General features: G+C 42.3%; 2 protein-coding genes across 2 annotated transcripts in view; both read left to right on the forward strand.

Annotated features, from left to right (window-relative positions):
* The first annotated feature begins 544 nt into the window (after positions 1–544).
* On the forward strand, positions 545–19,348 carry samm50l (sorting and assembly machinery component 50 homolog, like). The gene is made up of 15 exons (XM_067254744.1): positions 545–704; positions 992–1,105; positions 1,202–1,303; positions 1,407–1,494; positions 1,599–1,705; positions 1,810–1,940; positions 7,415–7,502; positions 7,614–7,742; positions 7,854–7,925; positions 8,014–8,100; positions 17,585–17,655; positions 17,867–17,934; positions 18,027–18,173; positions 18,293–18,434; positions 18,583–19,348. The coding sequence occupies exons 1-15, from the start codon at positions 684–686 to the stop codon at positions 18,626–18,628; spliced, it is 1,413 nt and encodes a 470-aa protein (XP_067110845.1). The 5' UTR covers positions 545–683; the 3' UTR covers positions 18,629–19,348.
* A 1,563-nt stretch (positions 19,349–20,911) lies between these two features.
* Positions 20,912–25,580, forward strand: part of aldh1l2 (aldehyde dehydrogenase 1 family, member L2) — a 43,891-nt gene continuing 39,222 nt past the window's right edge. Inside the window, exons 1-5 of the mRNA XM_067254106.1 lie at positions 20,912–21,020; positions 22,053–22,197; positions 23,342–23,576; positions 24,280–24,445; positions 24,770–24,871. Coding sequence (XP_067110207.1) covers positions 20,973–21,020; positions 22,053–22,197; positions 23,342–23,576; positions 24,280–24,445; positions 24,770–24,871 — 696 coding nt within the window. The 5' untranslated portion in view covers positions 20,912–20,972. The remainder of the gene's footprint in view (positions 21,021–22,052; positions 22,198–23,341; positions 23,577–24,279; positions 24,446–24,769; positions 24,872–25,580) is intronic.

Raw genomic sequence — 25,580 nt, forward strand, 5'->3', positions numbered from 1 at the left:
GTGAGATGAGCGCAACCCTATGGCCCAACCGCACTTTTACCAGTCCCATAGTTGTTTGGAGCTGGTGATATTGTTTCCTCCGCTAGAGACAGTTTTGAGGTAAAAAAAAAAAAAAGAAAGAAAGAAAAACGGTTGATTAAACAGCCTAATCAATTTGACATGACTAGAATAGAGAACAGAGAAACGAATATACGTTTGTCTTTTGACTTTCAGAGTGAAGTGAATGGTATACTCATTGATGAATGACATGGTAGGTTCGCAGTTGCTTAAAGGGTTCAACTTTACCGAAATGTTCAGCTACTGACAATACATAGACAATATTAGGCTTGCTGTTCCTTTTTTGAAGTATTATTCATAAATCTTCCATGAGACATGATCTAAATTTGGATTATTTTCAAAAATGAACTGAGTGCCAACTGTGGGTGTTTAAATATGGCGATGCTGCTCTCTGTTGGTGAAGATTAGTTAATGTCGTGAGTGATTGTCCCGCCCTTTACGATGACAAACTTCTTTCAGACCAACCGCTGAAGACGGGAAAGGAACGTAGAGTGTCATGGCGTCTCCCTTGAAGGGGGCTTGGTCCTGTAAATGTTAGCCATCGTTATTCATTTCTTTCATTGTCTTATTTATCTGGAAAGATCGCTTAGGTCAAAGGGAACATATTTGACGACCATAGCGTCAAGATGGGGACGGTCCACGCTAGGGTAAGATCTATTTGACACAACAACGACGTCTTGGTTACATACTGCATGACCTCCCCGAGCAGTCAATGTGCAATCATCGTGTAAGACTATATAGCATTTTGTACGAACTAAGCACTGACAGAACGGCGACGGAACTGCAGTGTGGATAAAAAAGCACATGTTTTATATATATATCAACATGTGCTTTAACCATATTTTGCACATGTCTCTAGCGGACATTTCTGTGCAAAATATGGTTCCCTGCCGTGCGACACTGTCAAGTGTGTCCATTTGTTTTGTTTCTACAGAGTTTAGATCCGCTTCCAATGCACGGGCGTGACTTGGGCGTCAACCCGGATGATATGATGGAAGCACCTGAACCAGAGCAGGAGACGAAACAAGAGGTCCTCGAAAACAAAGATGTGAGTGGGCTCAGAGTAGGACATTTCACATGTTAGTGTGTGAAAGTCAGTAGTAGTTGATGGTAATAAGGCTGACCACCCCTCTACTCATTTCAGGTTGTGGTCCAGAATGTCAATATTGAGGGTCTGGGGAGAACTAAAGAAGATCTCCTGGGTTATGAGATCTCTGAGGTCTTTAATGCAAAAAACCTAATTGACGTAAGTGTTCCGTTTTTCCTCATCAGCCATGCCAGAGCTGTAATGACAACACTGAAACTGTCTGAGTTAATCTAAACTGCTGTATGTTGTTATCTTCTGACAGGTTATGAAGAAGTCTCATATTGCCAGGCAGAAACTTCTGCGACTGGGAATCTTTAAGGAGGTGGAAGTGCTTATTGACACGTCAGAAGGTAGGGTGCTTATGCTTTAACATGGCTGCACTCAAGAATTAAAGCAGAGTGCTGGATGAGCAAAGGGATCATCAGAGTTGTATACAAATCTTAAATCTTTTTAGGTAAAGATGCATTGCCCAACGGCCTAGATGTGACGTTCGAAGTGACGGAGATGAAGAGATTGACAGGCAGCTACAACACCATGGTCGGCAACAACGAGGGAAGCATGGTGAGAGAACATACACAGACACACACACGTGACAGATATGCTGTCCAATATATCAATTCTCAAACTGCTTGAACATGTGTGCACGGTCTCTCTCTGTGTCCCAGGTTCTCGGTCTGAAGCTGCCTAATGTATTTGGCCGTGCAGAGAAGCTCACCTTCCAGTTCTCCTATGGTACCAAGGAAACTTCCTACGGACTGTCCTACTTCAAACCCCAGCCGGGCAACTTTGAACGCAAGTATGAAAACCCCTTTCACTTGATTAGCCCTATCAGGTATTCCAGACATAATGCAAGCGGACAAAGACAATCACACACAGTCTGTCCATACGAGTTCAATCATAGATAGGCTACAGGGATGAGTCAATGTGTGGGCAAGGGAAGCCTGGCAATTTATTTTTAAAATAGGAGCCACATGACCAACTTTACTTATGCCTTGTGGAATGGAGGTAACCCTTATAAAGATGTATGTACATAAAAAGAAAATCTCCTTAACTCTGGATGCTGACAGTATGATATTTATTTTTGAACAAAAGCACAAGCGATTTAAAACTTTTTACAACTATCTTCCTTCTGTTTTTTTTTTTAGTTGTCATACTTAGGATATACATACCTATATTCATAGGTGCCACCTACGTCACTTCCAAATAGAACGCCGCCATATTCACGACCGATCTCACCATGTATGGCCGCCCACACTGCCCATTTGAATGAGAGAGACAGAGATATCTCAAGAAAATTTCAATTTTAGGCTCTGATCCTTATTTGTTACCCCTAGTTTTCTTTTGTCCCTTATTATCTGCCCCAGGCTTGCCCCAATTGGCTTTCCATGACAGAGCTATAAACATTTATCTTGTGCATAACCCCTCCCCAAACAGTGGGGATAGCTTGAAGGCTTTCAAGAGTACGGATGCTTATCAATATGCACCTGGCCACCAAGGACTATTTAATCATGGTAAATTTAAGTATTATTATTTTTTAAACGTATGATTTTGGTGGTAGTTTACTCTGACTAGGTAGTGAGTTGTTAGCTAAGTGGCTAACAGCTAGCTACCACTCATCTTAGTAGCTAGCTGTCATTAATCTGGACAATGTTCTTTAATGTCAAATGCAGGGCTTGACATTAACTTTTTGAGGCACTTACATTCCATGCACAAAAGTCACATGTCTGAGACCTTTAAAATAGCCTGACCTAGTGAAACGGGTAAAACTAGCCTGGCTAACGGAGGTCGCTTTCTCAGGCAAATGATGAATGAAACAGGCTTGGTTAAAGAAATCCAAGATTCTGGCTATCTTCGGCAGGCTTGTGTCTACAAAAAGCAGTCCTCGCTGACGTTTTTGGTGTATAATGGAGTAAAATACAACATTGTGAACACTGCCAATGAGCGCCCGAGTCTGAGGCTAACGTCAAAACAGTGTAATGGGTGACCAAGACATGGCTGCCGCCTACTATTCGGGCCACGCATTCTCACTCAAATTTCAAGACTTTCGTGACCCAAATAAAAATTCTGATGCGACAGATCAATGGGGAATCTTGTTCTCTCTTATAGGCTGTCCTTTAAGAGGCTGTCTGCTAAATGACTAAATGTCCTCCTCAACATTTTTGGTGCAGAATTCACCAAGATGAAATTATCAACTTCACCGAAACACAGAGGAAAAAAGCTAGCAACTTTAAAATTGGTTAAATAGACGTAATGAGTGGCACTGCACATAACGTTAAGTAACATGGCATTTTATTATGTTTGAGGTATAACTTGTCCAGTGGGTCAAGTACATTTCTCTTCCACTTGGGCTACAAAAAAATCCACTTGTCCTGGACAAGCGGATGAGATGTGTCGAGACCTGAGATGTGTTTATACTCATTGGAAGAACATGAAGGGAAGGGAAACGAGGCCTACAGAAGGTTTACAGAAGATCTACGACTCCAACTATTATTATGCTATCCATTATAACAATAGTAGGAGAATTAGCCTTTAGTCTTTTGGTATAGAATGAAATACCAGTCCGGGGTTCCTCTTTCATCTGTTGTTGCAGCCAACGCACGACACTGCACGACATATTGCAGGCATGACTGAGACCGAGGCTGTGTCTACTACCGTGCACTTCGAGCACTGACTTTCAGTGCTTAGGGCGCTTACACTGACAGAACCAGCAGAATTCAGGGCACTGAAAGTACCCTGGTCAAAAATGGTCAAAAAATGCAGTGTAGAACGATGGACACTACTCGCCCTAAACGGGCGCCATATTGGCTACATAGCGGAAGAGCCCTTTCGGCAGCATTTCATTTCTAAAATAATGGCGGACGAAATGACTCGCGAGCAGATTTGAGTCTGTCACTTCCACCTTAGATTCGGGGGGGGTCACTTCTGCCAAGTGGTTAACGTAAGTGTTCCATTTGAGACAGCACTAATCAGCGACAGAGTGCACTACAGATGTAAGTGCACTGTATTGCAGTGCACTGTATTGCAGTGTACTTCGTAAAGTGTTCGGTAATAGACACACCCCCTGTAAGTTGGTAAGATGGCGGCGCAAAGCTACAGTGACATCATGTGACAAATGAATGGTGTAATGTTACATGCGTTCATTCTGTTTGAGTGTTCTCGCAGGGCAATAAGTGGTATTCAGCCCATTCGCCCTTTCTTGTGTATTTGAATGTTTGTGTTACCATTGGCTGCTTAAAGTCTCATTTACCCTTTTTCCACCAACGCATTTTGGGGGACGGTTCGGAGCTGGTGCTTAATCGCGAACCAGTTCTTTCTCTTTCGACAGACTGAGAACCGGAAAAGAGGTTCGTAAGTGGTTCGCAAAAAGCACCACTTCGGAGCTGGGCTAGATTGTGAACCAAGAAAGAACCGCTTGCGTCAGGGGTTACCGTGACCAACAAGACAAACAGAATCCTTTGACCGCCATTGCTCTAAGTTTTTACAATTCATATTTCAGCTAAACGGTACTTGTAAATCAGAATCTGAATTAAAATGTAACGAGAATTGGGCAGTGTAGTTACATTTACATTTAGTCATAGTTTCTGAAAATGTGCTTATTTTATTGATGAAACTGCTAATTTGTAAATTTGCTCTGACTTTTCGATAACCTAGCTAGCATCGCAGTGCAGACACAGTTGCTGCGTTTTATCATAATCCTATCAAATGAGTGAAATGACAAACACAAATGTTATGAGCTATTGAGCCTATATTTAACACAAATGTAATACACAAGCACTATACAGCAAAAGTTTATAAAATGTTGCGCTGATAATGCCGGTGTTGTCATACTGCTGCGAGTCCAGGGTATTGCGCAATAGCCAAGAAAACACGTTCTTCGGATTAATAAACAGCCTTTAGACGGGCTATGCTTTGTGTTTGGCGCCGCCGCGCTAGCGTTGCTAGGAAAGATGAGAAGTATACAGTGACGTAATGACGTGGCTCTGTGGTGGCTCTTTAGCCCATGGAAAAGCAAACCGGTTCTTAGTAGGCTCCGTTCTTGAACCAGCTCCGAACTGGCTCTAGCACCAGCTCCGAACTAGCTCCCGGTTCACTTTGGTGGAAAGGGGGTAATTGTTGTTGGTAACCATTAGTAACCATCTCTCGGTAAAGCAAGCTAGGTAACCTAATGTTCTTTTCTTTTTATCTGGCTCGATCTGCCTGTGTAAGCCTTAAAGCTTTGTTTTTTCACACTCTTGGAAATGATTTAAGGAAACGCTGTACTTTAACCCTCGTGCTGCCTTCGGGTCACATGACCCAAAGGTTCATAACGAACCATCGTTGTGTTTACCCAATTTTATCCAATACAAAAACAAATAAAAATTATTTTCTTTTAACCTTTGCAATGTGGGGGGTCTGAGACAGCCCAACGATTAAAAGAAAATGCTTCACTTTGTTTTTGTATGCGGTAAAGTTGTCGCAATACGACGGTGGGACACAATTACTGATGGGTCAGAATGACCCGAAGATAACACATAAATGGACGTACAAGTTCACGTTCATAACGGACTTTACGCTTCTTCATCATTGGAGCTACCTAGCGCTACTCCGGTCTATTAAAACCTGTTTATGTTCCTGTTTCGCCCGCGTTACAAAAATGCTGCCCCCCCCTTCCTCAGTTACGACGCACTAAATTCTAACAAATATATTTTTTAGACGCTACACATGTTATACATCATTGGAAAGCTACGATTCTTGTGCTTGTAGATATGTAAACCATTTCAAGATCGAGTCACAACAACAAGTTTAGTCAACGTCTTTGTCCAGTCACCACTTTGGTGTTGTTTACAAAGCCAAACGTCTCTACTTACCCTCAAAGGTTCTGTGTCGTCCAGGTATGCAAACAACACATCAAAACTTGATCTGCGTACATTCCCAAGGGTTCAAAGTATCTAACCATGTAAAGTAATTCGTCCAAATACAATGTTTTACGTTCATGAATAGCCATTATCCTTTGTTTCATTATGCAAGTTAGCCGACGGAAGAAACAACTTGTTCACATAAAAGTGTTCTTTTCTCCGGTTAGCAACGGAGTATTTACGATATGAAGGCATCAAAATGTCCGTTGAACCCTCCCCTTTTGATTGACACCTTGTTTGACCCAATAGGAGCTTCCATGCCCCGTTGACAGCCCTCTAAAGCCAATTAGGTCTGTGCGTCCTGCCCCCCCCCCCGCCCCCCCCCCCCCCACACTCTTTCTAAACAAATTTCTCGAACTGGCTTCGACTGGCTCTGAAATGAGCTCGTTAGCCTTGTAGCTGAAAGCTAGCTGAAAATGCCAATACCTCATTTGTATGTGTCTGTGGAGCCGTCAAAATAAGTCGATTGCGCAATATGGTAATTGCGCAACCAGTTTTCTTTGTGCGCCAATCCTGGGAATCAGATAAAGCACTCCAATGTGTTCATGCTTCAATTTTTGTGTTTCAGTAATACTAATTAGGGATTTAGCTATTATATATGATAGTTCTAAGTACCACCTTTCATTAGAGATAACAATTATGAAAAATAATACCTTTTATCCTGAGTATTTGACCTTGGTTACAAAGGGTCATTTTGGAGTCTCCAAAAGGCCCTTTTAGAAAATGAATGGATGTACTCTTATAAAAACATGTGTCAAATATGAATATATTGTGGTATTATGTTTGACTTTTGATTTGAATTGGGTAAGGCTTCAACCTGTGGTCCAATTTAGTCTTCCAGCTAATACCTACCACCTCTAGGCCTCTTCAGGCCTAGAGGTGGTAGGTATTAGCAAAATCTAGGCGGAAATAGAAATTTTCACTTTCCTTGTGTTCAAGCTTCTATTACTCAACACTAGTAGGACTGACAGGGGTCCTGACAACAGGGGACATAACTTCAGAGTGTCAGCTTTCAAAAGAGATCATTTACATGCATGTACTCCAAATGGTTCAAGAACAGCTTCCAATTTACTTTGGGTATGCTGTTTAGGCGTTTTCAGGCAAATTTAACAGGATTCTTAAAAGGTTAAGAGTGTTTAGCTATCTGGTGATGGACGCCTCACTATGCGCTCAGGTGCCGGAATAAAGAGTACTCATTTGTATAAATCCTGTCTTTAGTTATTGATATGCACTAAATCTGGTGTCCTTTCTAGTGTCACCTTTCAAACTAATGTCTTTGCTGTATGGCATTCAAACCTTACATTTTTCCAGAATTAACAGTTTACAGTGCTGTTACTAGTGGTTACTGTTGAGAGCCATTGTCCTTGTCTTTCAGCCTCACCCTCAACCTGTACAAAGTCACTGGCCAGTTTCCATGGAGCTCCCTGAAGGAGACCGACAGAGGTTTTTCTACAGAGCTCAATGTAAGCCGTCTCACAGATTTACATGTGTGTATATGACTCCTTGTGTATTGTTTGGGAGCCTTTTACGTTTTTTCTGTTTAGACTTTCTCTCTCCCCCTGGTTCTGGTGTAGTTCCCCTTGTGGAGGACCAACCACACTCTGAAGTGGGAAGGCGTGTGGAGGGAGCTGGGCTGTCTGGCTCGCAGTGCCTCATTCGCCGTGAGAGAGGAGAGCGGACACTCCCTCAAGTCTGCCCTCTCGGTACCTCCACCTCCTTTTGGCTCTCTACCCTCTCTGATAACTCGTAACCCCGACTCCATGTGGTGAGAGGACCTCTGTTTTGACTCATCTGAATATAATTTGTCCTTGCAGCACACCATGTCCATCGACACCAGGAACTCTGCCATCTTCCCCAAGAAAGGAGCCTTACTCAGGATCAACCAGGTACGTGTGTTTGTCAGAGGCATATGCATCTGTCTGGTGACAAAAAAAAAGGCAGCTGAAGTGTCCGTGTCTGTTCTGGTCCCTGTAGGAGCTGGCTGGCTTCACAGGTGGAGACGCTAGTTTTTTGAAGGAGGACTTTGAGCTACAGCTGAACAGGAGGCTGGTGTGGGACTCGGTAAGAGACCAGAGCTCTATCACCCTGATGTTGTTGGTTTTAATAGTCATGTTAATACATTACATTTATAGAATGCCTTTTGCAACGAGAAAAGCCCCACAGTGGGAGTGTGTCTGGAGGAAATGCTGGCCAAGTAGGCTCTAAGAACAGCCCCCCATTAGCTACCGTGAGACAGTTAGTTTGGTCGAGCTCTACTCCTCCCTCCTATCACTCACTACCAAAGAGCAGCACCCAACTGAGTAACACTCGACTGCACAAACGTCACTATCAACCTCAAGTTCAAGTTTGCTCATGGCTATTGTTCTGTCCTCCCTATACTGTGCTGACTATAGTTTGACAGGCAGCTAAACTCTTCCCACAAACAATCCACTGGAGACGTGTTCCTCCAACATCGTTGGTTTATTGAAAGTGTAAGAAAGTAAAATTGGAGAGTATAACAATGTATCAATGACATGTTACAGAATAAATATAGAAGCATGTTAATGAACAGATTGGCTTATAAAACAAAGAAATCATGAAACTGGGTGGACTACAGCACGGAGTAGAATGCTGATATTAGCTACATACTAACTAGTCTAGGTGAGCCTGAGTCTAAGTATTGTTTCTGAACAAAATGAAGATATTACAGAAAGCATGCTGTATACATTTTCTTATTATGAGTTATGAAAGTTTGTACATTTAAAAAACATGACAAAAGCTCAGTTTTACCTAAAGAAATAAAGTTTACTTTGGTAACCTTGACAACCGTGTCAAACGGACACAGAGAGCTTTGCTAATATTAAACATATATAGATACGGGACATAAGAACAACTTTTAGATCAGATATTTGTTTTGGGTGAAACCTCAACATTTCAAAACCACTATCTTACCAAAGATGCTATCAAAGGGGCCAAAAATTATTGATGAACCACAAGCTACGTAGGCATGAACAATTATAACCTCGAAGCTGCGGCAACTGAAAAATGAAACAATGTAACAAGACGTGAAACACTTGCGGGCAATGACGTCACCACGCCACCCGCACCAGCAACAAACTCAAAACATAACAGCAACAAACTCAAAACATAACAGCTATCATCAGGTGGATGGGTATAGCTCAGTGATAGAAAATTTGACTGTAGATCAAGAAGTACCAGCACTGACATGATAACAGAATAAGATAATAATAGATCAAGGTAACATACAATGTAATTTACGTTTAATACCCATGCTGAAACTCGCCCAGCCAGGTAGTGCGGCGTGTGATCTGCCTTCCAGAACAAGCCCTGGCTCTGCTGTAAAGCTTCAGACCCTCCACTAAAAGCTCTTCCACCAGCTCCTTAGCTGGGCTAGATGTTATACCTCCATGCCCTTCGCACCTCCACTTCCATTTTCCGATTCTTTTGCTGAATGTTCTCTAGGAGGTTCTCCTGGAGCCTTCTGTGAGCCTGCTTCTTCTGCAGCAGTTTGGTCTGCCTGAACTCTACGTCCAACGTTTGGACAACCTTCCTGTCTACTCCCCTGACTATTTTCTCCAGCTGGTCTCTGAGGCTGTCCAAGTGCACCTTTCTGCCCTGCAGCTCAGCCAGCAGCATCTCCTTCTCACAAATATTTACCTTCAGCTCGTTCCTCTCCTCCACCAGTTTGCCATAGTATTCCCCCATAAGTCCCTGGGTTTCATTCCAGCGCTGGCTGGAATCCACAGCAAACCTGTAAAATGTGTCCAGAGTCATGAGTGGGGAAACCACATCTAAATCAACCTCACCTTCATCTATACCTATGGTGAAGATGGCTGGCTGAAAGCTTCCAATGGTGTCAATGGTAAACATTGTCAGGTTCAACTGATGCTGGATTTCCAAAATCCAAGATTAACCAGTGGTTAGTCCAGTATTTGAATTGAAAATGTTCTTATTGATTTCACAAAGACTGGTGTTTGCAACAACAACAAAATTCACCATAGGAACAATTTCACCAAACATTCTGAAATACATGGTTACTTAGCAACAAAATGTAGAAGACCTATTTACAATTATTATTATTAAATCATTACAGTTGCAGTAAAGTTACATACAGTTAGGGTTGCCACCTCCAATGTGGTCAAATAAGGGACACCTTGGCAGTGGCCAATGTCGGGGGGAAATATTTAAGCGGGGGTTGTCCCCCAGGAGATTTTGGGTGTTAAATGCTTAATTTCCTGCATTCTGGTGATTGTTTTCTTAACCAAATTGTGGTTTTTATGCATCAACTTAAATTCCTCTGCCACTCTAAACATAAAATTAATGCAGAGATGCATCTATTGTATTTAAGATGCCCTAAATGGAAAATGTTGTTTTTCTTACATTTATGTGCCTTAAAATGTTTGATCTTGACTACATTTACATTTAGCAGACACTCTTATCCAGAGCAACTTACAGTAAGTACAGGGACATTCTCCCCGAGTAAGTAGGGTGAAGTGCTTTGCCTAAGGACACAACGTCAATGTGCACGGTCTGGAATCGAACCAACGACCTTCTGATTAATAGCCCAACGCCCTAACCGCTCAGCCATCTGACCCCCAGTTTAGTTATGACTAAACATAACTAAACTGGCATCTGTGCAGTTTGAAGAGTTTTCTTTCACAATCCTATACTGAATCCTATACTGGAAGTCTACTCTTGAACAAAATATGAATCACAGTAAAGTATTTTTTTTATTTTTTGTGGGGGCTTTAAGGATTAAAACATCAGATACTGGACATGTGCAATATGTTTGGTCTGTCAAAATTAACTATTTAGTTTGGAAGAAGCAAGAAACCATTGATAAACTCAGAAATAGCAAATGACCTGGTAGACCACCAAAGACCACTATGATGGATATTTAATTTATTTGTGAAATTAAATTAACAATACAATTAGTTGTGAAGATAAATGCATTAAGTTCAGAATATTTTTTGCTGTCAAGCCGATCAGAACAATTGTTAAAAGAGCAGGGCTCCTTTAAGAGATCGAGGCAGTTATTAGAATACCAAGTCATTACAATCATCATCAACCGTGCTACACATGGGACTTCTTATTTTGGTTTACCGTATTCAAATGTGTCCGTTTAGTTAAATGTTTGCATGCATCCAATCAGTAAGTTAAATGTTATGTATTAAGTGTTCTTAGTAGCTATATGCCACATTGAGTTTTAAAAATACTGTGTTGCATACTGTTTGGAATTAATGGTTAGCTAGTTATCTAATTCATCATACTGGGTTTGTAACTGCACTGGACGTTTACAGGTCGCGTTAAATATGGCTTGATATAATAATGCCAAGTTGTAATCGTGCAAGTATGTTTAGTTTTTTGTACAGAAACACAAGAATTTTGTATATTACATATCAGTATATAAGTATTGTAGCGTGCGGGGGAAACAGACAGAACTCAGGACAAAAGAGGCAGGGATCACATTGTCAGTTTGATAGCTCAAGAGCCCAGATATATTTCCTTGTGCGGACACGACAGCTACCCCGGGGTTGAGATGTCCGCCAAAACAAATAACCAGGTTGGTGAGACCCGTTCAGAACCAAACCCAACTGTTTGCCTACTCGTAAGGTTCAAAAGCCCGCATAGTTTAACCCTCCCTTTCCTATCCCTTGGTCCCGCCCCTTTCAATCTTTCCACCTATTCCCAAACCAGGCTAGACATCTCCCCCAATTAACCAATAACACTCGAACTTGTGTAAATCATTCCCGTTCTACCCCCAGCATTACTGTATCATTATGTTGGTGTAAATACTAGTTCTAACCATAACCTACCCTATCCCCCACCCTCTCTACCTTTTTTTCCACGTGTACTTGTTGTTGCTCCTTGCTGCCTGAAGCAATGCCTTGTCCTTTAAAACCACTGTGTGGAATTTGTTGCAGGACAGGTCGAAGTTCACTGAGACGAGTAGCTCACACTTCATGAGATCCACCGAGCACCGGTTCCGTGCGTCACTCCACTTGCTGTTCATCTTGGAGAATATTCTCTCCACAAACCCTGTGGAGGCTGGTATGCTCAGAACATATGAGACTATGTTGAGCATATTTGGGAGATCAGCTGCCTGAAATCCAGCCATCCACTTGCCTACCAAACATTTATTGTTCCATTGATCCCCCTCAAGGAACTTCTCCACAACGATGTTCAGTGTGGTGCACTCATCATAGAGGTCGTCCATGTTCACTCTGGCCATGAGGTGAAGCTTCTCACAGATCTTCTCCAGGTCATTGAAGGTGAGCTTGCCATGGAGAGAGAGGGGTAGAAGACAGTGAAGCCAATTGCTGTCAGAGAAGTCAAACCATTTCTCGATGTAGCTGAGGGCAGTGTTGATGAATGCAGTGAACTCCTCCCTTGCCTTGCCTGCATCAACTGGAGAGAGAAGTTGCAGCTTTGTTTTTGTGAGGTAACCGTAGAACTGGTCATCCCACCTCTGCCTTAGTTTGGCATTGAATGAATGCATGATTGGATACAGCTCTACACATGTAGTAGCACTGGTCTCAAGCTTCTTGACAACCTCTTCAAAGAGAGAGAGAATGTTGTTGCAGAAGAGGAGATATACCTCCACAACATCGCCATCATTCTCCTGTACTCCGGACTCAGTGGTGAGCTTCAACAAAGTCCTGATTTGTTTGGGGCACTCATCTCCAAGGCTTATGAAGAAGGACTTCAATGCCGACCAGCTTTGCAGGAGTCGTGAGATGGCAGGGTTGAGGGACAGCCATCTGGTAGTGACATGCCGCAGGACTTCTCTGAACTCAAGGTCACAGAACTCACTAAACTCCTTTAAAGCCTCTCTTCTTTTTGCAGATATGGAGAAGAAGCTGTAAACTTTAAGAACCACATTTTCTACATCTACACTTAGGTTGTCAAGAGCATGCTTGAGCGTATTGTGGACAATGTGTGCATGGCAGTTACCCTGAAGTAAGTGGTTATTTTGTTGTTTCAACATTGTATAGACAGAGTTGTGGACCCCAAAGTTCACATTTGCGTTGTCTGCGCTGAAAGCAGAAACTTGCTCTATTTTCAAGCCAACATTCATCTGGATTTTCGACAAAGTCGATCATCTTATTCACCACACCACATTCTGGTGTGAAGAATTGGACTGCCACTGGGAACATCTTTCTGTTGCCTTTGTTGGAGGCATCTGTCTGGATGGAGAAAGGTAGAGGTGTTTCATCCTTCTTCAACATCCTGACTACGTCTTCCACTGCCTTTGGTGCCAGCACATCCTTTACTAATGACTCTGCCTTGGTTCTCCCACAGGAGATTTTTTTGGCAACCTTTTGAGTCTGGCAAAATCTTTGAGGTGAGCTTCTGTGCACAATCGCTACTATTGTAGCTCAGGTTGTGCTTTACAGTGTGGTAAACCTGAGTCAGCTCTGCAGCTGTTACCTGGGAGGAAGGAAGTATGAAAGAAACAATTAAATATAAAATATATATTTTTAAATAATTGTTTGTACTTATATATGATCATATTTAGGCACAGACTGGAAATTAGGCCATCCTATACCTTAAAATCCTCAAAGTTGACAGTATTAAAAAGTGAATGTACAAGAAAATGTATGCTCATAATATTCAGAGATGTATGGCTATTGCCGTAACAATATAGGCTTTATTCTAAGACTTAAGTATACAGCCAGTTTTAATAAATGGCTAATAATAACTGTTTGTGACTCCTCTCTCTGTCTGCTAGAATTAGAATTGTGGGTAGAGGTGAGGAGGGTGTTACTGTGATCTGGCTCTGTGTGTCCCATACACTTTAAGAGAGTGCTGGTCACAGACATCTGGGAGGCCCTTCTCCACACAACATGTTTTTAGTTGTTATGTTGCTGTACTTTCTTCAGTTGTGATTTAATAAATTATTTTTGTCAAGTGTTGACTCACCATCCTTCAAATATGAACAACTTTAGGTCGAGGTGCCCTCTGCTAGCTAGGCCAGTATACTAAAGTAATCTTGTCATTTGTATGCTAGCTTTACAAATTAAATAGAATTTAACTAATGTTATTACATGATGACTAACTAATGTAATGTGTAACAGTACACACATTTGCCCACAACTTACCGTATCTATCTCTGGGGAAGTCTGAGGTATCATAAATTGAGCAATTCCACTCTGCATCCTCTGTCCTTGCGCTGCCCTGACGTGATAGTCCCCTTCTGAGTGCTGTTTCAGGTCTGACAGGCCACCATGGGCGACAGAAAATATCCTGTGGCAAACTTTACAGTTTGCCTTGAATTCGTTTCCCATGATGGGACTCACCCACTCGTTCTCCGTCTGCCATTCAGTTCTATATTTTGAAAGCCTCTTTCGTTTGACAGGCGGACATGGGCCGAAGGTAGGGTTATTAGCCGACATTTTTAAAAGCCCCGCGTCCGAGTCTGCGTAACCATGGTAACAATGACGTTGCTTGACTGACTGCCTGTCATTCTGATATTCAAGAGTTTCACGAGACAGACGTATCAGAATGACAGGCAGTCACTGTCACTCAACGTCATTTTTACCATGTCTCGTGAAACTTTTGGTTTTATTATATTTTTCATGTAGGAGCATGTGAAAACGTAACGTAAGCATGAGAGTAGGTTTAGCACGAAAATACGGGACATATTGCGTCCCGTATTGACTCAGTACGGGACGGTAAATTGTATTGTTAAATACGGGACGGTCCCGTTCAATACGGGACGGTCCCGTATTATACGGGACGGGTGGCAACCCTACATACAGTACCTACAACATTTACAGTACTTATTTGATTTGATTCTTAATCCATTGACAGACCCTTTCAAATCCGCCGTAAATGCGATTCATGCAATTATTTAAAGGGGTCATTGATTGCGAAACCGATAGGTAGGTAAAAGGGACATACAGTGAACCTCAAAGTCCATTGACACCTCTTTCCTATCTAAATCTCACAACTTGAAACTGCAGCTGTAAAACGATCGGTTTCAAAAAAGCGGAATTTGTGACGTCACATTCCGCATCACCTTTGTCACGCCCCAACATTTACATACAGACCAGCCCTCTGGTGTTCTGGCCCAGGATTTCAGACACTAGTTTAGCTGCGCGCTGCTCTGTGTACTTCCACGCGAACAACAAAGGAGAAAGTTTGAAAGTTTTTAAAGTATATTGAAAATGGACCATCGTAAATGCAGTGTTCCAGGCTGTACTGGGAATGCTGACACTTTTCATAATCTTCCAAAGGAATCAGTCACTCAACGGGCATGGCTGATTTTTTATCTATGAAAAGATCCCTGTGAAGTTCGACACATTTATTCATTTTCTTGAACCATTTCACCAAAGACAGTTTTGAATGAAAACCTTGGACAATTTAAAGAAGGATTTGCTAAGCCACTGTTGCTGAAAAGAGGTGCTGTTCCAATCGTATGCTCATCACAAACGCAAGCTGTAAGTATGATTTTGTAGCTAACAGTTAGCCTATTAGCAATGCTAACATCTCCTGTATCTAGCATAGGTAGAATGCTATATGCGTTTCAAAACACATCAACATACCTTACCTAGCAAATGACTCTAGCTAGACTAGCTGTAGTTGGCATTAGAAGGGAAGTTTCCGAAAAAAATAGCCAGAAAACGAATAGCAGTCGAGCCTATTGCTAACGCCTGTCTAGATTATCTATTTGAAAGAACTGGAGAAAGGCAGGTGCTACATACAGGATACGTTAGCATTGCTAATAACTGTTACCGACAAAATCATACTACAGCTTGCGGTTGTGATGAACTGTCGTGGAAGTTTTTGAGAGAATCAATCATTTAAGCTGAAGTACAGAGTTAATGTTTATTTGACGTAGATTTAAACATAACGTTATCAACATAACATCATCGACACACAAACATAAGACAATAACACAAAGACAATTCCATACAGCTCCATCTAGCATTCTAGAATGGAACCGGGAGAATCCAGCCCTCCAGCACTACCCAGCTGATGGCCCTGAACCCCCAGAACATTCTTCAACAGACCATTTTATAGATACGACAGTTCTCAAAAGTCATTGGTCCATCCTACAGACATGCAGCTATATCAAATCTCTTCTGTCATTGGTTAAATCCTTAGAACAATACAGTTGAATCCACATTGTCTTCAGACCAACTGTCTCTTCCCCCCAGGTGACAAGAACTCTCTCAGGTCACCCAGACTTCCCGTCTCTTAGACTTCACGTCTCCTAGTTAGGTGTCATAAAACTGCAAATGGCATCTCTACCAAATGGAGTTGAATCAACATTCATTGTATCAAGCTTCTTAACCAACTGTAAACTTCTCCTAAAACACATTCATTGTACATAGGCCCAACATTTCTTTCACATGAACATAAGGTCGGAACGCACCTCTTTTCAGCAACAGCTTCATAGCAAATCCTGCTTTACATTGTCCTTGGTGAAATGGTTTGAGCAAATGTGTTTTGCGGGTCGAATTGAGGGTCGAACTGCACAAGGATCTTCTACGCTACGGTATAAACAAACATCAGCCATGCCCGTCGAGTCAATGTTAGCTAGACTCTAGCCCATCTGCTTTTTATTAACGCTGATTTGCAAGGAATGCAAGAACAGCTAGATAGCGAAAACACCTAGACTGTAGGCATGTCAACTAGTTTAGTTTAGCTTAACGCAAGAGCATAGGTAGAATGTGTGATGATTTAGCCTAGTTTATTGGCAATGGGGCTAATGCGTTATTTCATGTTCCTGACTGTGTTTCATTTGAATAAATAACCTGTGTTGTCATGTAAATCTACAATTCATCTACAATGTTTGTTCAGATCTGTCAGGTTATTTTTCATTTAATTTTTCAGCAAGATATCTAGCTGAAGCTGAGTTGAATCGCGATATAGTTTGGTTGCTAAACTGTAACATTACCCACCTAAGTCGATCCCGTTTGCTTCAACAACAAAAGTGGATACAACTAATGTATCATTTCAAATGATATCTAGTAAATATGTTGAAAACAGTGTTGTGTAGACACAATAGATTTATTTGCACGTTTTTATTTCAAGTCTCCACCTTCGATGTTTCAGTGTGCTGTTGGCCATGTTGCGTTTTTGCTCCGCAGCTTCACTCGTTGAAAACCAACCAATCAGCGCGCAGCTCATCTATATATTCATGAGCATACCATAAAAGGAGAAAACATAGCGTTTTTTCCTGGGATAATCTTACAGGAAGTACCAGGGGGCATAGAACAGCACCCGGGCTATTTTCAGCCCAACCAATGTTACATACCCTATTCGGAGACCTTAAGGAACAGTGTGAAATACCCCAAAAACCCAGTCAATGACCCCTTTAAACAATAAACAAGGTGTTTTTTCCAGCAGAATACATTTAGCTAACTGAGGTAGGTTTAATCCAATGCCTGTGGGGGAAGCTGTCTTTTACAATCGTTGAATCGCAGTTTCATGTATTGTGTGTTTTTCTTAAGATGAAAATAAACGTGTCCTCCCTTTTTAGATGTGTAGTATGGTTGTCAGACATGTCGTTCATACATATGATGATCTCTTTTAGGTCCTCTCTGCTTCTCTGTGGGGTGGCATGCTCTACCCAATTGGAGGAAAGCCATCCTCCATCGCTGACAGGTATAACCTAGTCTGACTATAAACATCATTATTACCTCACCTTGGTTGCAATCACTAGGCGATGCTCTTAAATGAAAATATTGACTTGTTCTGATGTGCAAATAATAATAATACATTTGATTTGTAATGCACCTTTCTTATACTAAAGGCGCTAACACATATGTGGCCTGATTTATATTCACCCTGAGTTGAGCGTCTGCTTTTTGCCCAGGTTCTATCTTGGTGGTCCCACTAGTGTGCGAGGCTTCGGGATGTACAGCATTGGTCCACAGAGCGAGGGTAAGGGTTAAATGCTCGCTGCACACCAATCCCTGTCTGCCCCGGACCAGAAAAAAAGTCTACTTCAAATGGTCCAATAACTTGTGTTCCAGGTGACTACCTGGGGGGGGAGGCCTACTGGGCTGGGGGACTCCACCTGTACACACCGTTGCCCTTCCGGCCAGGCCGGGGGGGATTTGGTGACCTCTTCCGAACCCACTTCTTCCTCAATGCCGGCAACCTTTGCAATCTCAACTACGGTAAGTGATGTTAAGTCAATACATACATTCAATGTGTGAACATACACATGTATATTTTTTTACGTGTGCAACTGCTGGGGTCAAACCAGATACTGTTACTGACCTGTACCCATGTCCAGGTGAGGGTCCCCGCGCCCATCTGCAAAAGCTGGCAGAGTGTATCCGCTGGTCATACGGAGCGGGAATTGTGCTACGTCTGGGGAATATTGCTAGGCTGGAGCTCAATTACTGTGTTCCCATGGGGGTACAGAGTGGTGACAGGTACGCACAAAGTACATACAAAGATACCGAAAAAGCCTGTACCTGGTTTGTTGATGAGGGGAGAGTAGGAAGGACAATTGAAAAATAATTTGTCACCACCTCATTCTCAATCTTCTCGCTTCCTGTTTCCCTTTTGCTCTCCTTACAGGATATGCGACGGTGTCCAGTTTGGAGCCGGAATTCGTTTCCTGTGATGTTGCTCCCCCCAACCCCCTTACAGAAAAGAGCATGATGGCAAAGGGAAAGCTGTTGGCACTTGATATCTGTTGTAGAGTGTAAAACTAAAAGTAGGATCCTGAAAGAATGCATTAGTCTAGTAGTACTCCTCCAACGTTTCTTTTTATCATTTTTTACACTAACCACCTATATCACCCACAAAGTTTGCCGTGCTAGCACCAACCAGTTAAATTTCTAGCCAGTGAAAGAGATTTGGACGTAGAGATACAGTATTTTATTTATCTCTATGATGTTGTATCTCCTTTCAGGCGAGTTGCCTATCTGTAGACGTGTGATTTTTGTTTTTGTTCTAGATTGAACCCTATTAAACCCCTCTCTGAACGCCAGATGAGTTTCCTTTAAAATAAGCTATGGTCGCAAATGCTTATGCAAAGACTTAAAGGAAATTAATATGCTGTGACCAACACTTTTCTGTTGACCATAGAACAGTCGAATTCTAATAATGTGAACGGACACCGTCAACACAGATATGGTACAGATGTTTTTTTGTTTCTTGTTTTTTTTTAGTAAAGAAGAAAAAGGAATGGAGAGTAGCCTTCCTGTTTCACAGCAGCCTGTGAATCAGAGGTGGAGATCCCAAGTGTGACCCACCACCAGTGCTCTTATTGTTAGTCCTCTTTTTAACATTGTCTACGCTATTCCGATATACACATTAATAAATCACGGAGGTTCCCTTACTTTTGTCACTTGTGTTTCCTCTATACATGCATGCCCAGTCAGATGAAGCCAGAACTTCCAAAGCACAATATATTCAGTTACATCTACATTTATTCATTTTGCATCTTTTTTTTAATCCCAAATTATGTACAAATAGCACATATAGTAAGTGCAGCAGATACTACTTGACATTACCATATATTCATACATATAGTTTGTTTTGTTATTCCCTAACTCTATTAAGCATTTTATTTGTTTATTTGATGAATACCTAACTGGTTAATTTATTAACACTAATTGAAGTGTTTTGTTTGCTTTGCAACTATGGGAAAATCATTGATTTCACTGCCATAGGAAATACAGGTCAATTGTTGCTGTGCACCTATGGGAAACTCATTGCTTTCACTGCCATGGTAAATACAGATGAATTGTTTGCCAATATTTTAATGCATTTATTTTCTTCCGTTTTCAGTATTGTGGTCTCTAGTCAGAAATGTCCATGTAGCCTTTGATCTGGGAAAACCTGTTTGGGGCAGTTCAACGTGGGTAAGGGCAGACCTGTATTTGGATTGGGGCCTATTCACTGTGGGAGACACAGCAGGTGTACACTTGGCAATTGGCAGAAAGTGCACAGAATAACGACAACTTTTGGTTTGCTTGATGCCGAACAAGACTCGAGTTAAACAAAAATTGGACATTGTCCTAAGATTTCAATTTTGTAGATTTGGGACAGACCATGTGAATGCTAAATGTATCTAAGCTTTTGATATCATACAGACATGATGTAGTCCATTTACACATTGTTAATTACATCTCAGCTGTAATTAACAATGTCAAAACAGTGGCCTAATCCATACAGTAATTAAGGGGAACCACTGAACATCAGAACAGTAGTGATGGAGTTGAGTAGGCAACTATCTAGACAGAACTGCCCTACACAAGGTTTCACATATAGTTCCAAAGACTCAGAGGTCAACACAATTATTTACATAATGGCATTGCAGATATGGGCAAAGCTATACAGGTGTCTTTCAGCACTTATCACACTTGTGATCTGTCCATTCTTCCATGCAGGCGTCTCACGCGTGGGCAGGTGATTGTCAACATTGAACTACTTGTATGATAACAAATCGATTTCACTGGATATGATCAATGACACCAACAGTATCATTGATATTGACGTGCACATAATGGTTTTGGTAAACAAAGTATCACATTTAGATAATGTATTTCGTATGCTAATGAAGAGCGGGACATCGGTAACGCGCATTCTACTCCTGAGAACACATGTCACGATCGCAACTAAAACAGCTTAACAACTATTCTGTCTCCCAAACAAACAATTACGTTCAAATTAGAATACAGTGGGTATAAGCCACGTTTTACATAGCGTCAGGATATGTAAAACGCACTAATTTCAAGCGTGTCTTGGTGGAAGTAGAACTGGGAGCGCGCACGTACAATACTCGAATCGGCTCGCACATTCTTGGCTAGCTCACACGGGTATAAGCTGGCTTTGGCTAGCACAGGTTATTCACAGTCGCTGTCACACATGCAGCGAGGCAGGTGTGTAGCCTAGAGAACAAGTGCCCCCTTCACATTTAACATATTTTATATTATTTAAAATTGTAAAACACCACCATCATGTTGTGGACGGCGAACAGGATCATAAGACAATTCTCCACCACCTCCGTGAGTAGTAATTGCATTTTCTGCATCCCTCCGTTCCAGGCTGGTACTATTTCTACCGAAGAATCATAATTTCGTGTCACTATTATTAGTGAGTGGCGTATGCATACTGCAGATGACTCACTATATAATGACTGCAAAGCATTGAACCGTCAACGTGAATCTTTTTGGTTTTAAAACTAGGCTGGTCATTTAAGAAAAATGCTTCCGAGGATAATATTTGATATTAATACGATTAAGTATCATAGCCATTATTCAAAGACCCATGTCTGCCTTGCATGTTGCCACGTTACATTACGCACGCTGCTTTTCGCTGCACGAATTTGTAGGCTGTACTGTACATGCTCAGGGAGAGTTGCATCAGCATAGGACAGGCAGCATGATCGTCACCGGCTTCTGGCAACCTAGCTAGTGACTAACTGGTCCATCGGTTAACGAGCATCTGTAAGAGACATGATCAACACAGCAACAACTAGCATTTGTTACAAAGTAACCAAACTGCTACAAGGATTTTCATCATGGGCGTTTGATCACAAAAATTAGTGCTGTAAAATCATTAGTTTAAAGCACCACTCGTTCACTAAAGATAATTGTCTCAAGGAAACACCATATTATGTTAATCTTCGCATTTAGGCTATTTGCGAACAAGCCGTCGTGAATATACTCTACCGTACATTTCAACTGGGAGAAGAGACAGTCTTCTGTAACACTTAATTCATTGTCGGTGGAGGTGGGCAGTACTTTCCGCAGCCAATGGCCTCTTTGTAAACTTCAGGAGGCCCCCTTGTTCTTGCCAGGGAGTGTGGTAGTTGCTTAACGATAACAAACTGGCGTCCGACTGGAAAGAGTCGCATGAAAGTTTCATAACACATAATGTCTGTAAATAAACAGTAGGTGGTTAGAAGAATAGCAGTTGTGATATGTTAATCAATTCAATCACATTTCTAATTTGCTATTAAGCACAATATGTCTAACATAAACCAAAGCTAATTGTTTCTAGTAATGTTATTCCATAATTTCTCTATTCTATTACAGCATTATTACCAAAATAAGCTGAAACTCGCCCTCATTGGCCAGAGCCTGTTTGGTCAGGAAGTGTATACCAACCTTCGGAAACAGGGTCACAAAGTGGTAGGTGTGTTTACCGTGCCGGACAAGGATGGCAAGGCAGACCCCCTGGGTGAGTCACACGTGGAGATTTGTCTACCAATCCGTTGTCTCTCTCTGTGTCACTCTCTCTTATGTGACCCTCTTTCTCTGGATGTCTGTGTCTAGTGACAATGAGTCTACCCTCCCTCCAGCTTTGGAACCTTTATCAAGGAAGGTCCTGTGATTACTTTGAACAACCACAACACCTGTCTATTATCAGTGCAGGCAGGCACTGTCTTTTTCGAACCCTTTCTCTCTGTCTTTCAGTTTCGGTCTCCTCTGTCTCTCTCCCTTTCTCTCCCTCTCTCTTACGCTCTGAGTTGGCTGAGTCTGTGTACATTATTACTCCCAGTCACCTCCTCCAGTGAGCCGTAATGGCAGCATTGCTGTGCCTGAGGAGTGGAGGGGTCCCCCTGGGTCGTGGGGTTGTGCTTGGGGATGGGGGGTGAGGGGATGAGGTACCGTAGATGCATGTTGACTCTGGGCCAACTGCCAAAAGAAGGCCTTTTTGGATTGTTAGTCTCCTTAACTATGTTAGGGGGGGATAGTGGGCCCATTGTTGGGTAGAGAGAGAGAATTCTGGACCTAAACTGGTTGGCCTTTGGGAAGCATGTGGATTTTTTTTCATACATGTGAATTATGACAAAGTCATATGTACAAAGTCATAACAAAACAGTATTTTAGTAGTTTGGGAATAACACAACATGAAATGACTGTTAAAAACCATATATCTTTGCTTGGCCTAAATAGCAGCAAGGCTAGCGAAGAGGTTTACACTTATGACCTGTCAGAAAACAGAGGCCTACCCATAAAGCATGGCCTACTAGGTCTGGTCTACCATTCTTTACTGCAACTAAGAGGCCTGCACACACACACCCACACAGACAGACAGGCTGGCTATGCCCCATCCCTTCTGTGTGTGAGTGTGTTTGTGTTAATTTGTGAAGAGCAGGTGGGGCCCATGTGTGGGTGTTATGTGACCCTCATGGGTCGTGTGACACTACCCACTGTCCAGGGACTGGGAGAGCAGGCCCCTCACCTCTTCCCCAAAACACGCACACCAGTTTTGTCACAGATACACATATTGCACACACATTACTACCGCAAAGACAGTACACGCTTGTAAAAAAAATCCTGTAGGACGTTATCTAATGGATTGGGTTCCCCCCCTTCAGCGGTGGCAGCCGAGAAGGACGGGACTCCGGTCTTCAAGTTCCCGCGGTGGCGCATCAAGGGCAAGCCCATCACCGAGGTGGTGGAGGCCTACAAGGCGGTGGGGGCCGAGCTCAACGTCATGCCCTTCTGCTCGCAGTTCATCCCCATGAACGTCATTGACCACCCCACCCACGGCTCCATCATCTATCACCCCTCCATTCTGCCGCTGCACCGCGGCGCCTCCGCCATCAACTGGTGAGAGGGGGAGAAGGTAGACACTACACAGAATATGATTGAGTCCAGACTATCTTAGCACATGTGCGTACAGGATGCGTGCATGTGTTTGCTTCTGGGATAAACATGTGTACATAGAAGCTAACTGGATTGGCATGAGTCTGAACTGGTTCTTTGTACACTGGAATTTAGTACTAACTGGTCAGTTCCTTCCAAACCTATAATGTAAATCCCTGTGTTTTCTGTCAGTGTTACATGTGTCTGTGTATTGGATGTTTTTTCTCTAAGTATTGTAACTACAGCTACTTTACTCATCTGCAAATTGAAATAAGGGGGGTCCTCTCCAACACACGTGATTCTGAATGGTCTCTACCAGGCTTCTTGTGAGCCCCATAACGACCTATTCACTTTAACCAAGTGTGTTGGAAAAGGGAAACATTTAAAACATGCAGGACAAGGGGTCCCTGAGGACAAAGATTGAGAATCACTGCCTTAAGTGATCTGTGCAAATGACCAATAAAAGACTAAACTACATACATACGAAGGAACAATAGCAGAGCCCTCCAGAGTTGTTTCTGTTGTTGTATCTCCTAGGTAAAGGAAAAGTTTAAAACCAAAAATAAATTCAACAATATTCATATAAAATATCAATATATATGTTTTAATTGTATCCTCTCTGTGGCTGATGTTGTGTCTGAACCAGTTCTGTGTGTGTTCTACCCAGGACCCTGATCCATGGTGATAAAAAAGCCGGCTTCTCCATCTTCTGGGCGGATGACGGTCTGGACACAGGGCCCATACTGCTCCAGAGGGATTGTGTGGTGGAGCCCAACGACACCGTGGACACCCTCTACAACCGCTTCCTCTTTCCAGAGGGCATTAAGACCATGGTGAACACTACAACACACACAACCCCGCACACATAGTTCAGTTTCTCACTATTACAGGTCCACCAGGGAAGAAACAGATCCATCCATCCTTCGGTCCATCTTATCCATCTATCCATCCATCCATTGTATCCATCCATCTCATCCAGTCTCTTTCTGTCTGTCCATAATCTGATTGTTTAATGCTTTCTCTGGTTACTCTTTTTGTCTCTCTCTTTCTGTTGGTGTCTTGTTCTCTCTCTCATGTCTTAGTGAAAGATGCAGCCCACATCATTGTTGAACACTTTTTGAAACCGTGACTGTTCAACGGTGTGTGTGTGTATATAGGTCGAGTCCGTCCAGCTCATCGCTGACGGGAAAGCTTCTCGTATCCCCCAGTCTGAGGAAGGAGCTAGCTACGAGGGAATCCAGAAGAAATCCAACTCCAAAGTGAGAGCACACACACACACACACACACAGGGGCCACACATACACATAGGTCCATAAGTATTTGGACATTGACACAATTTTCATCATTTTGGCTCTGTATACCACCACAATGGATTTGAAATGAAACAATCAAGATGTGCTTTATGTGCAGACTTTCAGCTTTAATTTCAGGGTATTTACATCCAAATCAGGTGAACGGTGTAGGAATTACAACACATTTTATATGTGGACCCCCCCTTTTTAAGGGACCAAAAATAATTGGTCAAACTAACATAATCATCAATCTAATTGTCACTTTTAATACTTGGTTGCAAATCCTTTGCAGTCAATGACAGCCTGAAGTCTGGAACCCATAGACATCACCAGACGCTGGGTTTCGTCCCTGGTGATGCTCTGCCAGGCCTCTACTGCAACTGTCTTCAGTTCCTGCTTGTTCTTGGGGCATTTTCCCTTCAGTTTTGTCTTTAGCAAGTGAAATGCATGCTCAATTGGATTTAGGTCAGGTGATTGACTTGGCCATTGCAGAACATTCCACTTCTTTGCCTTAAAAAACTCTTTGGTTGCTTTCGCAGTATGTTTCGGGTCATTGTCCATCTGCACTGTGAAGCGCCGTCCTATGAGTTCTGAAGCATTTGGCTGAATCTGAGCAGATAATATTGCCCGAAACACTTCAGAATTCATCCTACTGCTTTTGTCAGCAGTCACATCA

This window comes from Osmerus mordax, chromosome 17 (genome assembly GCF_038355195.1).
Source record: "Osmerus mordax isolate fOsmMor3 chromosome 17, fOsmMor3.pri, whole genome shotgun sequence".
Taxonomy (NCBI): domain Eukaryota; kingdom Metazoa; phylum Chordata; class Actinopteri; order Osmeriformes; family Osmeridae; genus Osmerus; species Osmerus mordax.

Bases quoted from the DNA above. Each gene is read 5' to 3' on its own strand.
- samm50l (XM_067254744.1), top strand. From the start codon at position 684: ATGGGGACGGTCCACGCTAGG. The intron at 8,101-17,584 runs GTAAGAGACCAG...GATCTCTTTTAG, and splicing joins GGAGGCTGGTGTGGGACTCG to GTCCTCTCTGCTTCTCTGTG. The intron at 17,935-18,026 runs GTAAGGGTTAAA...CTTGTGTTCCAG, and splicing joins CATTGGTCCACAGAGCGAGG to GTGACTACCTGGGGGGGGAG.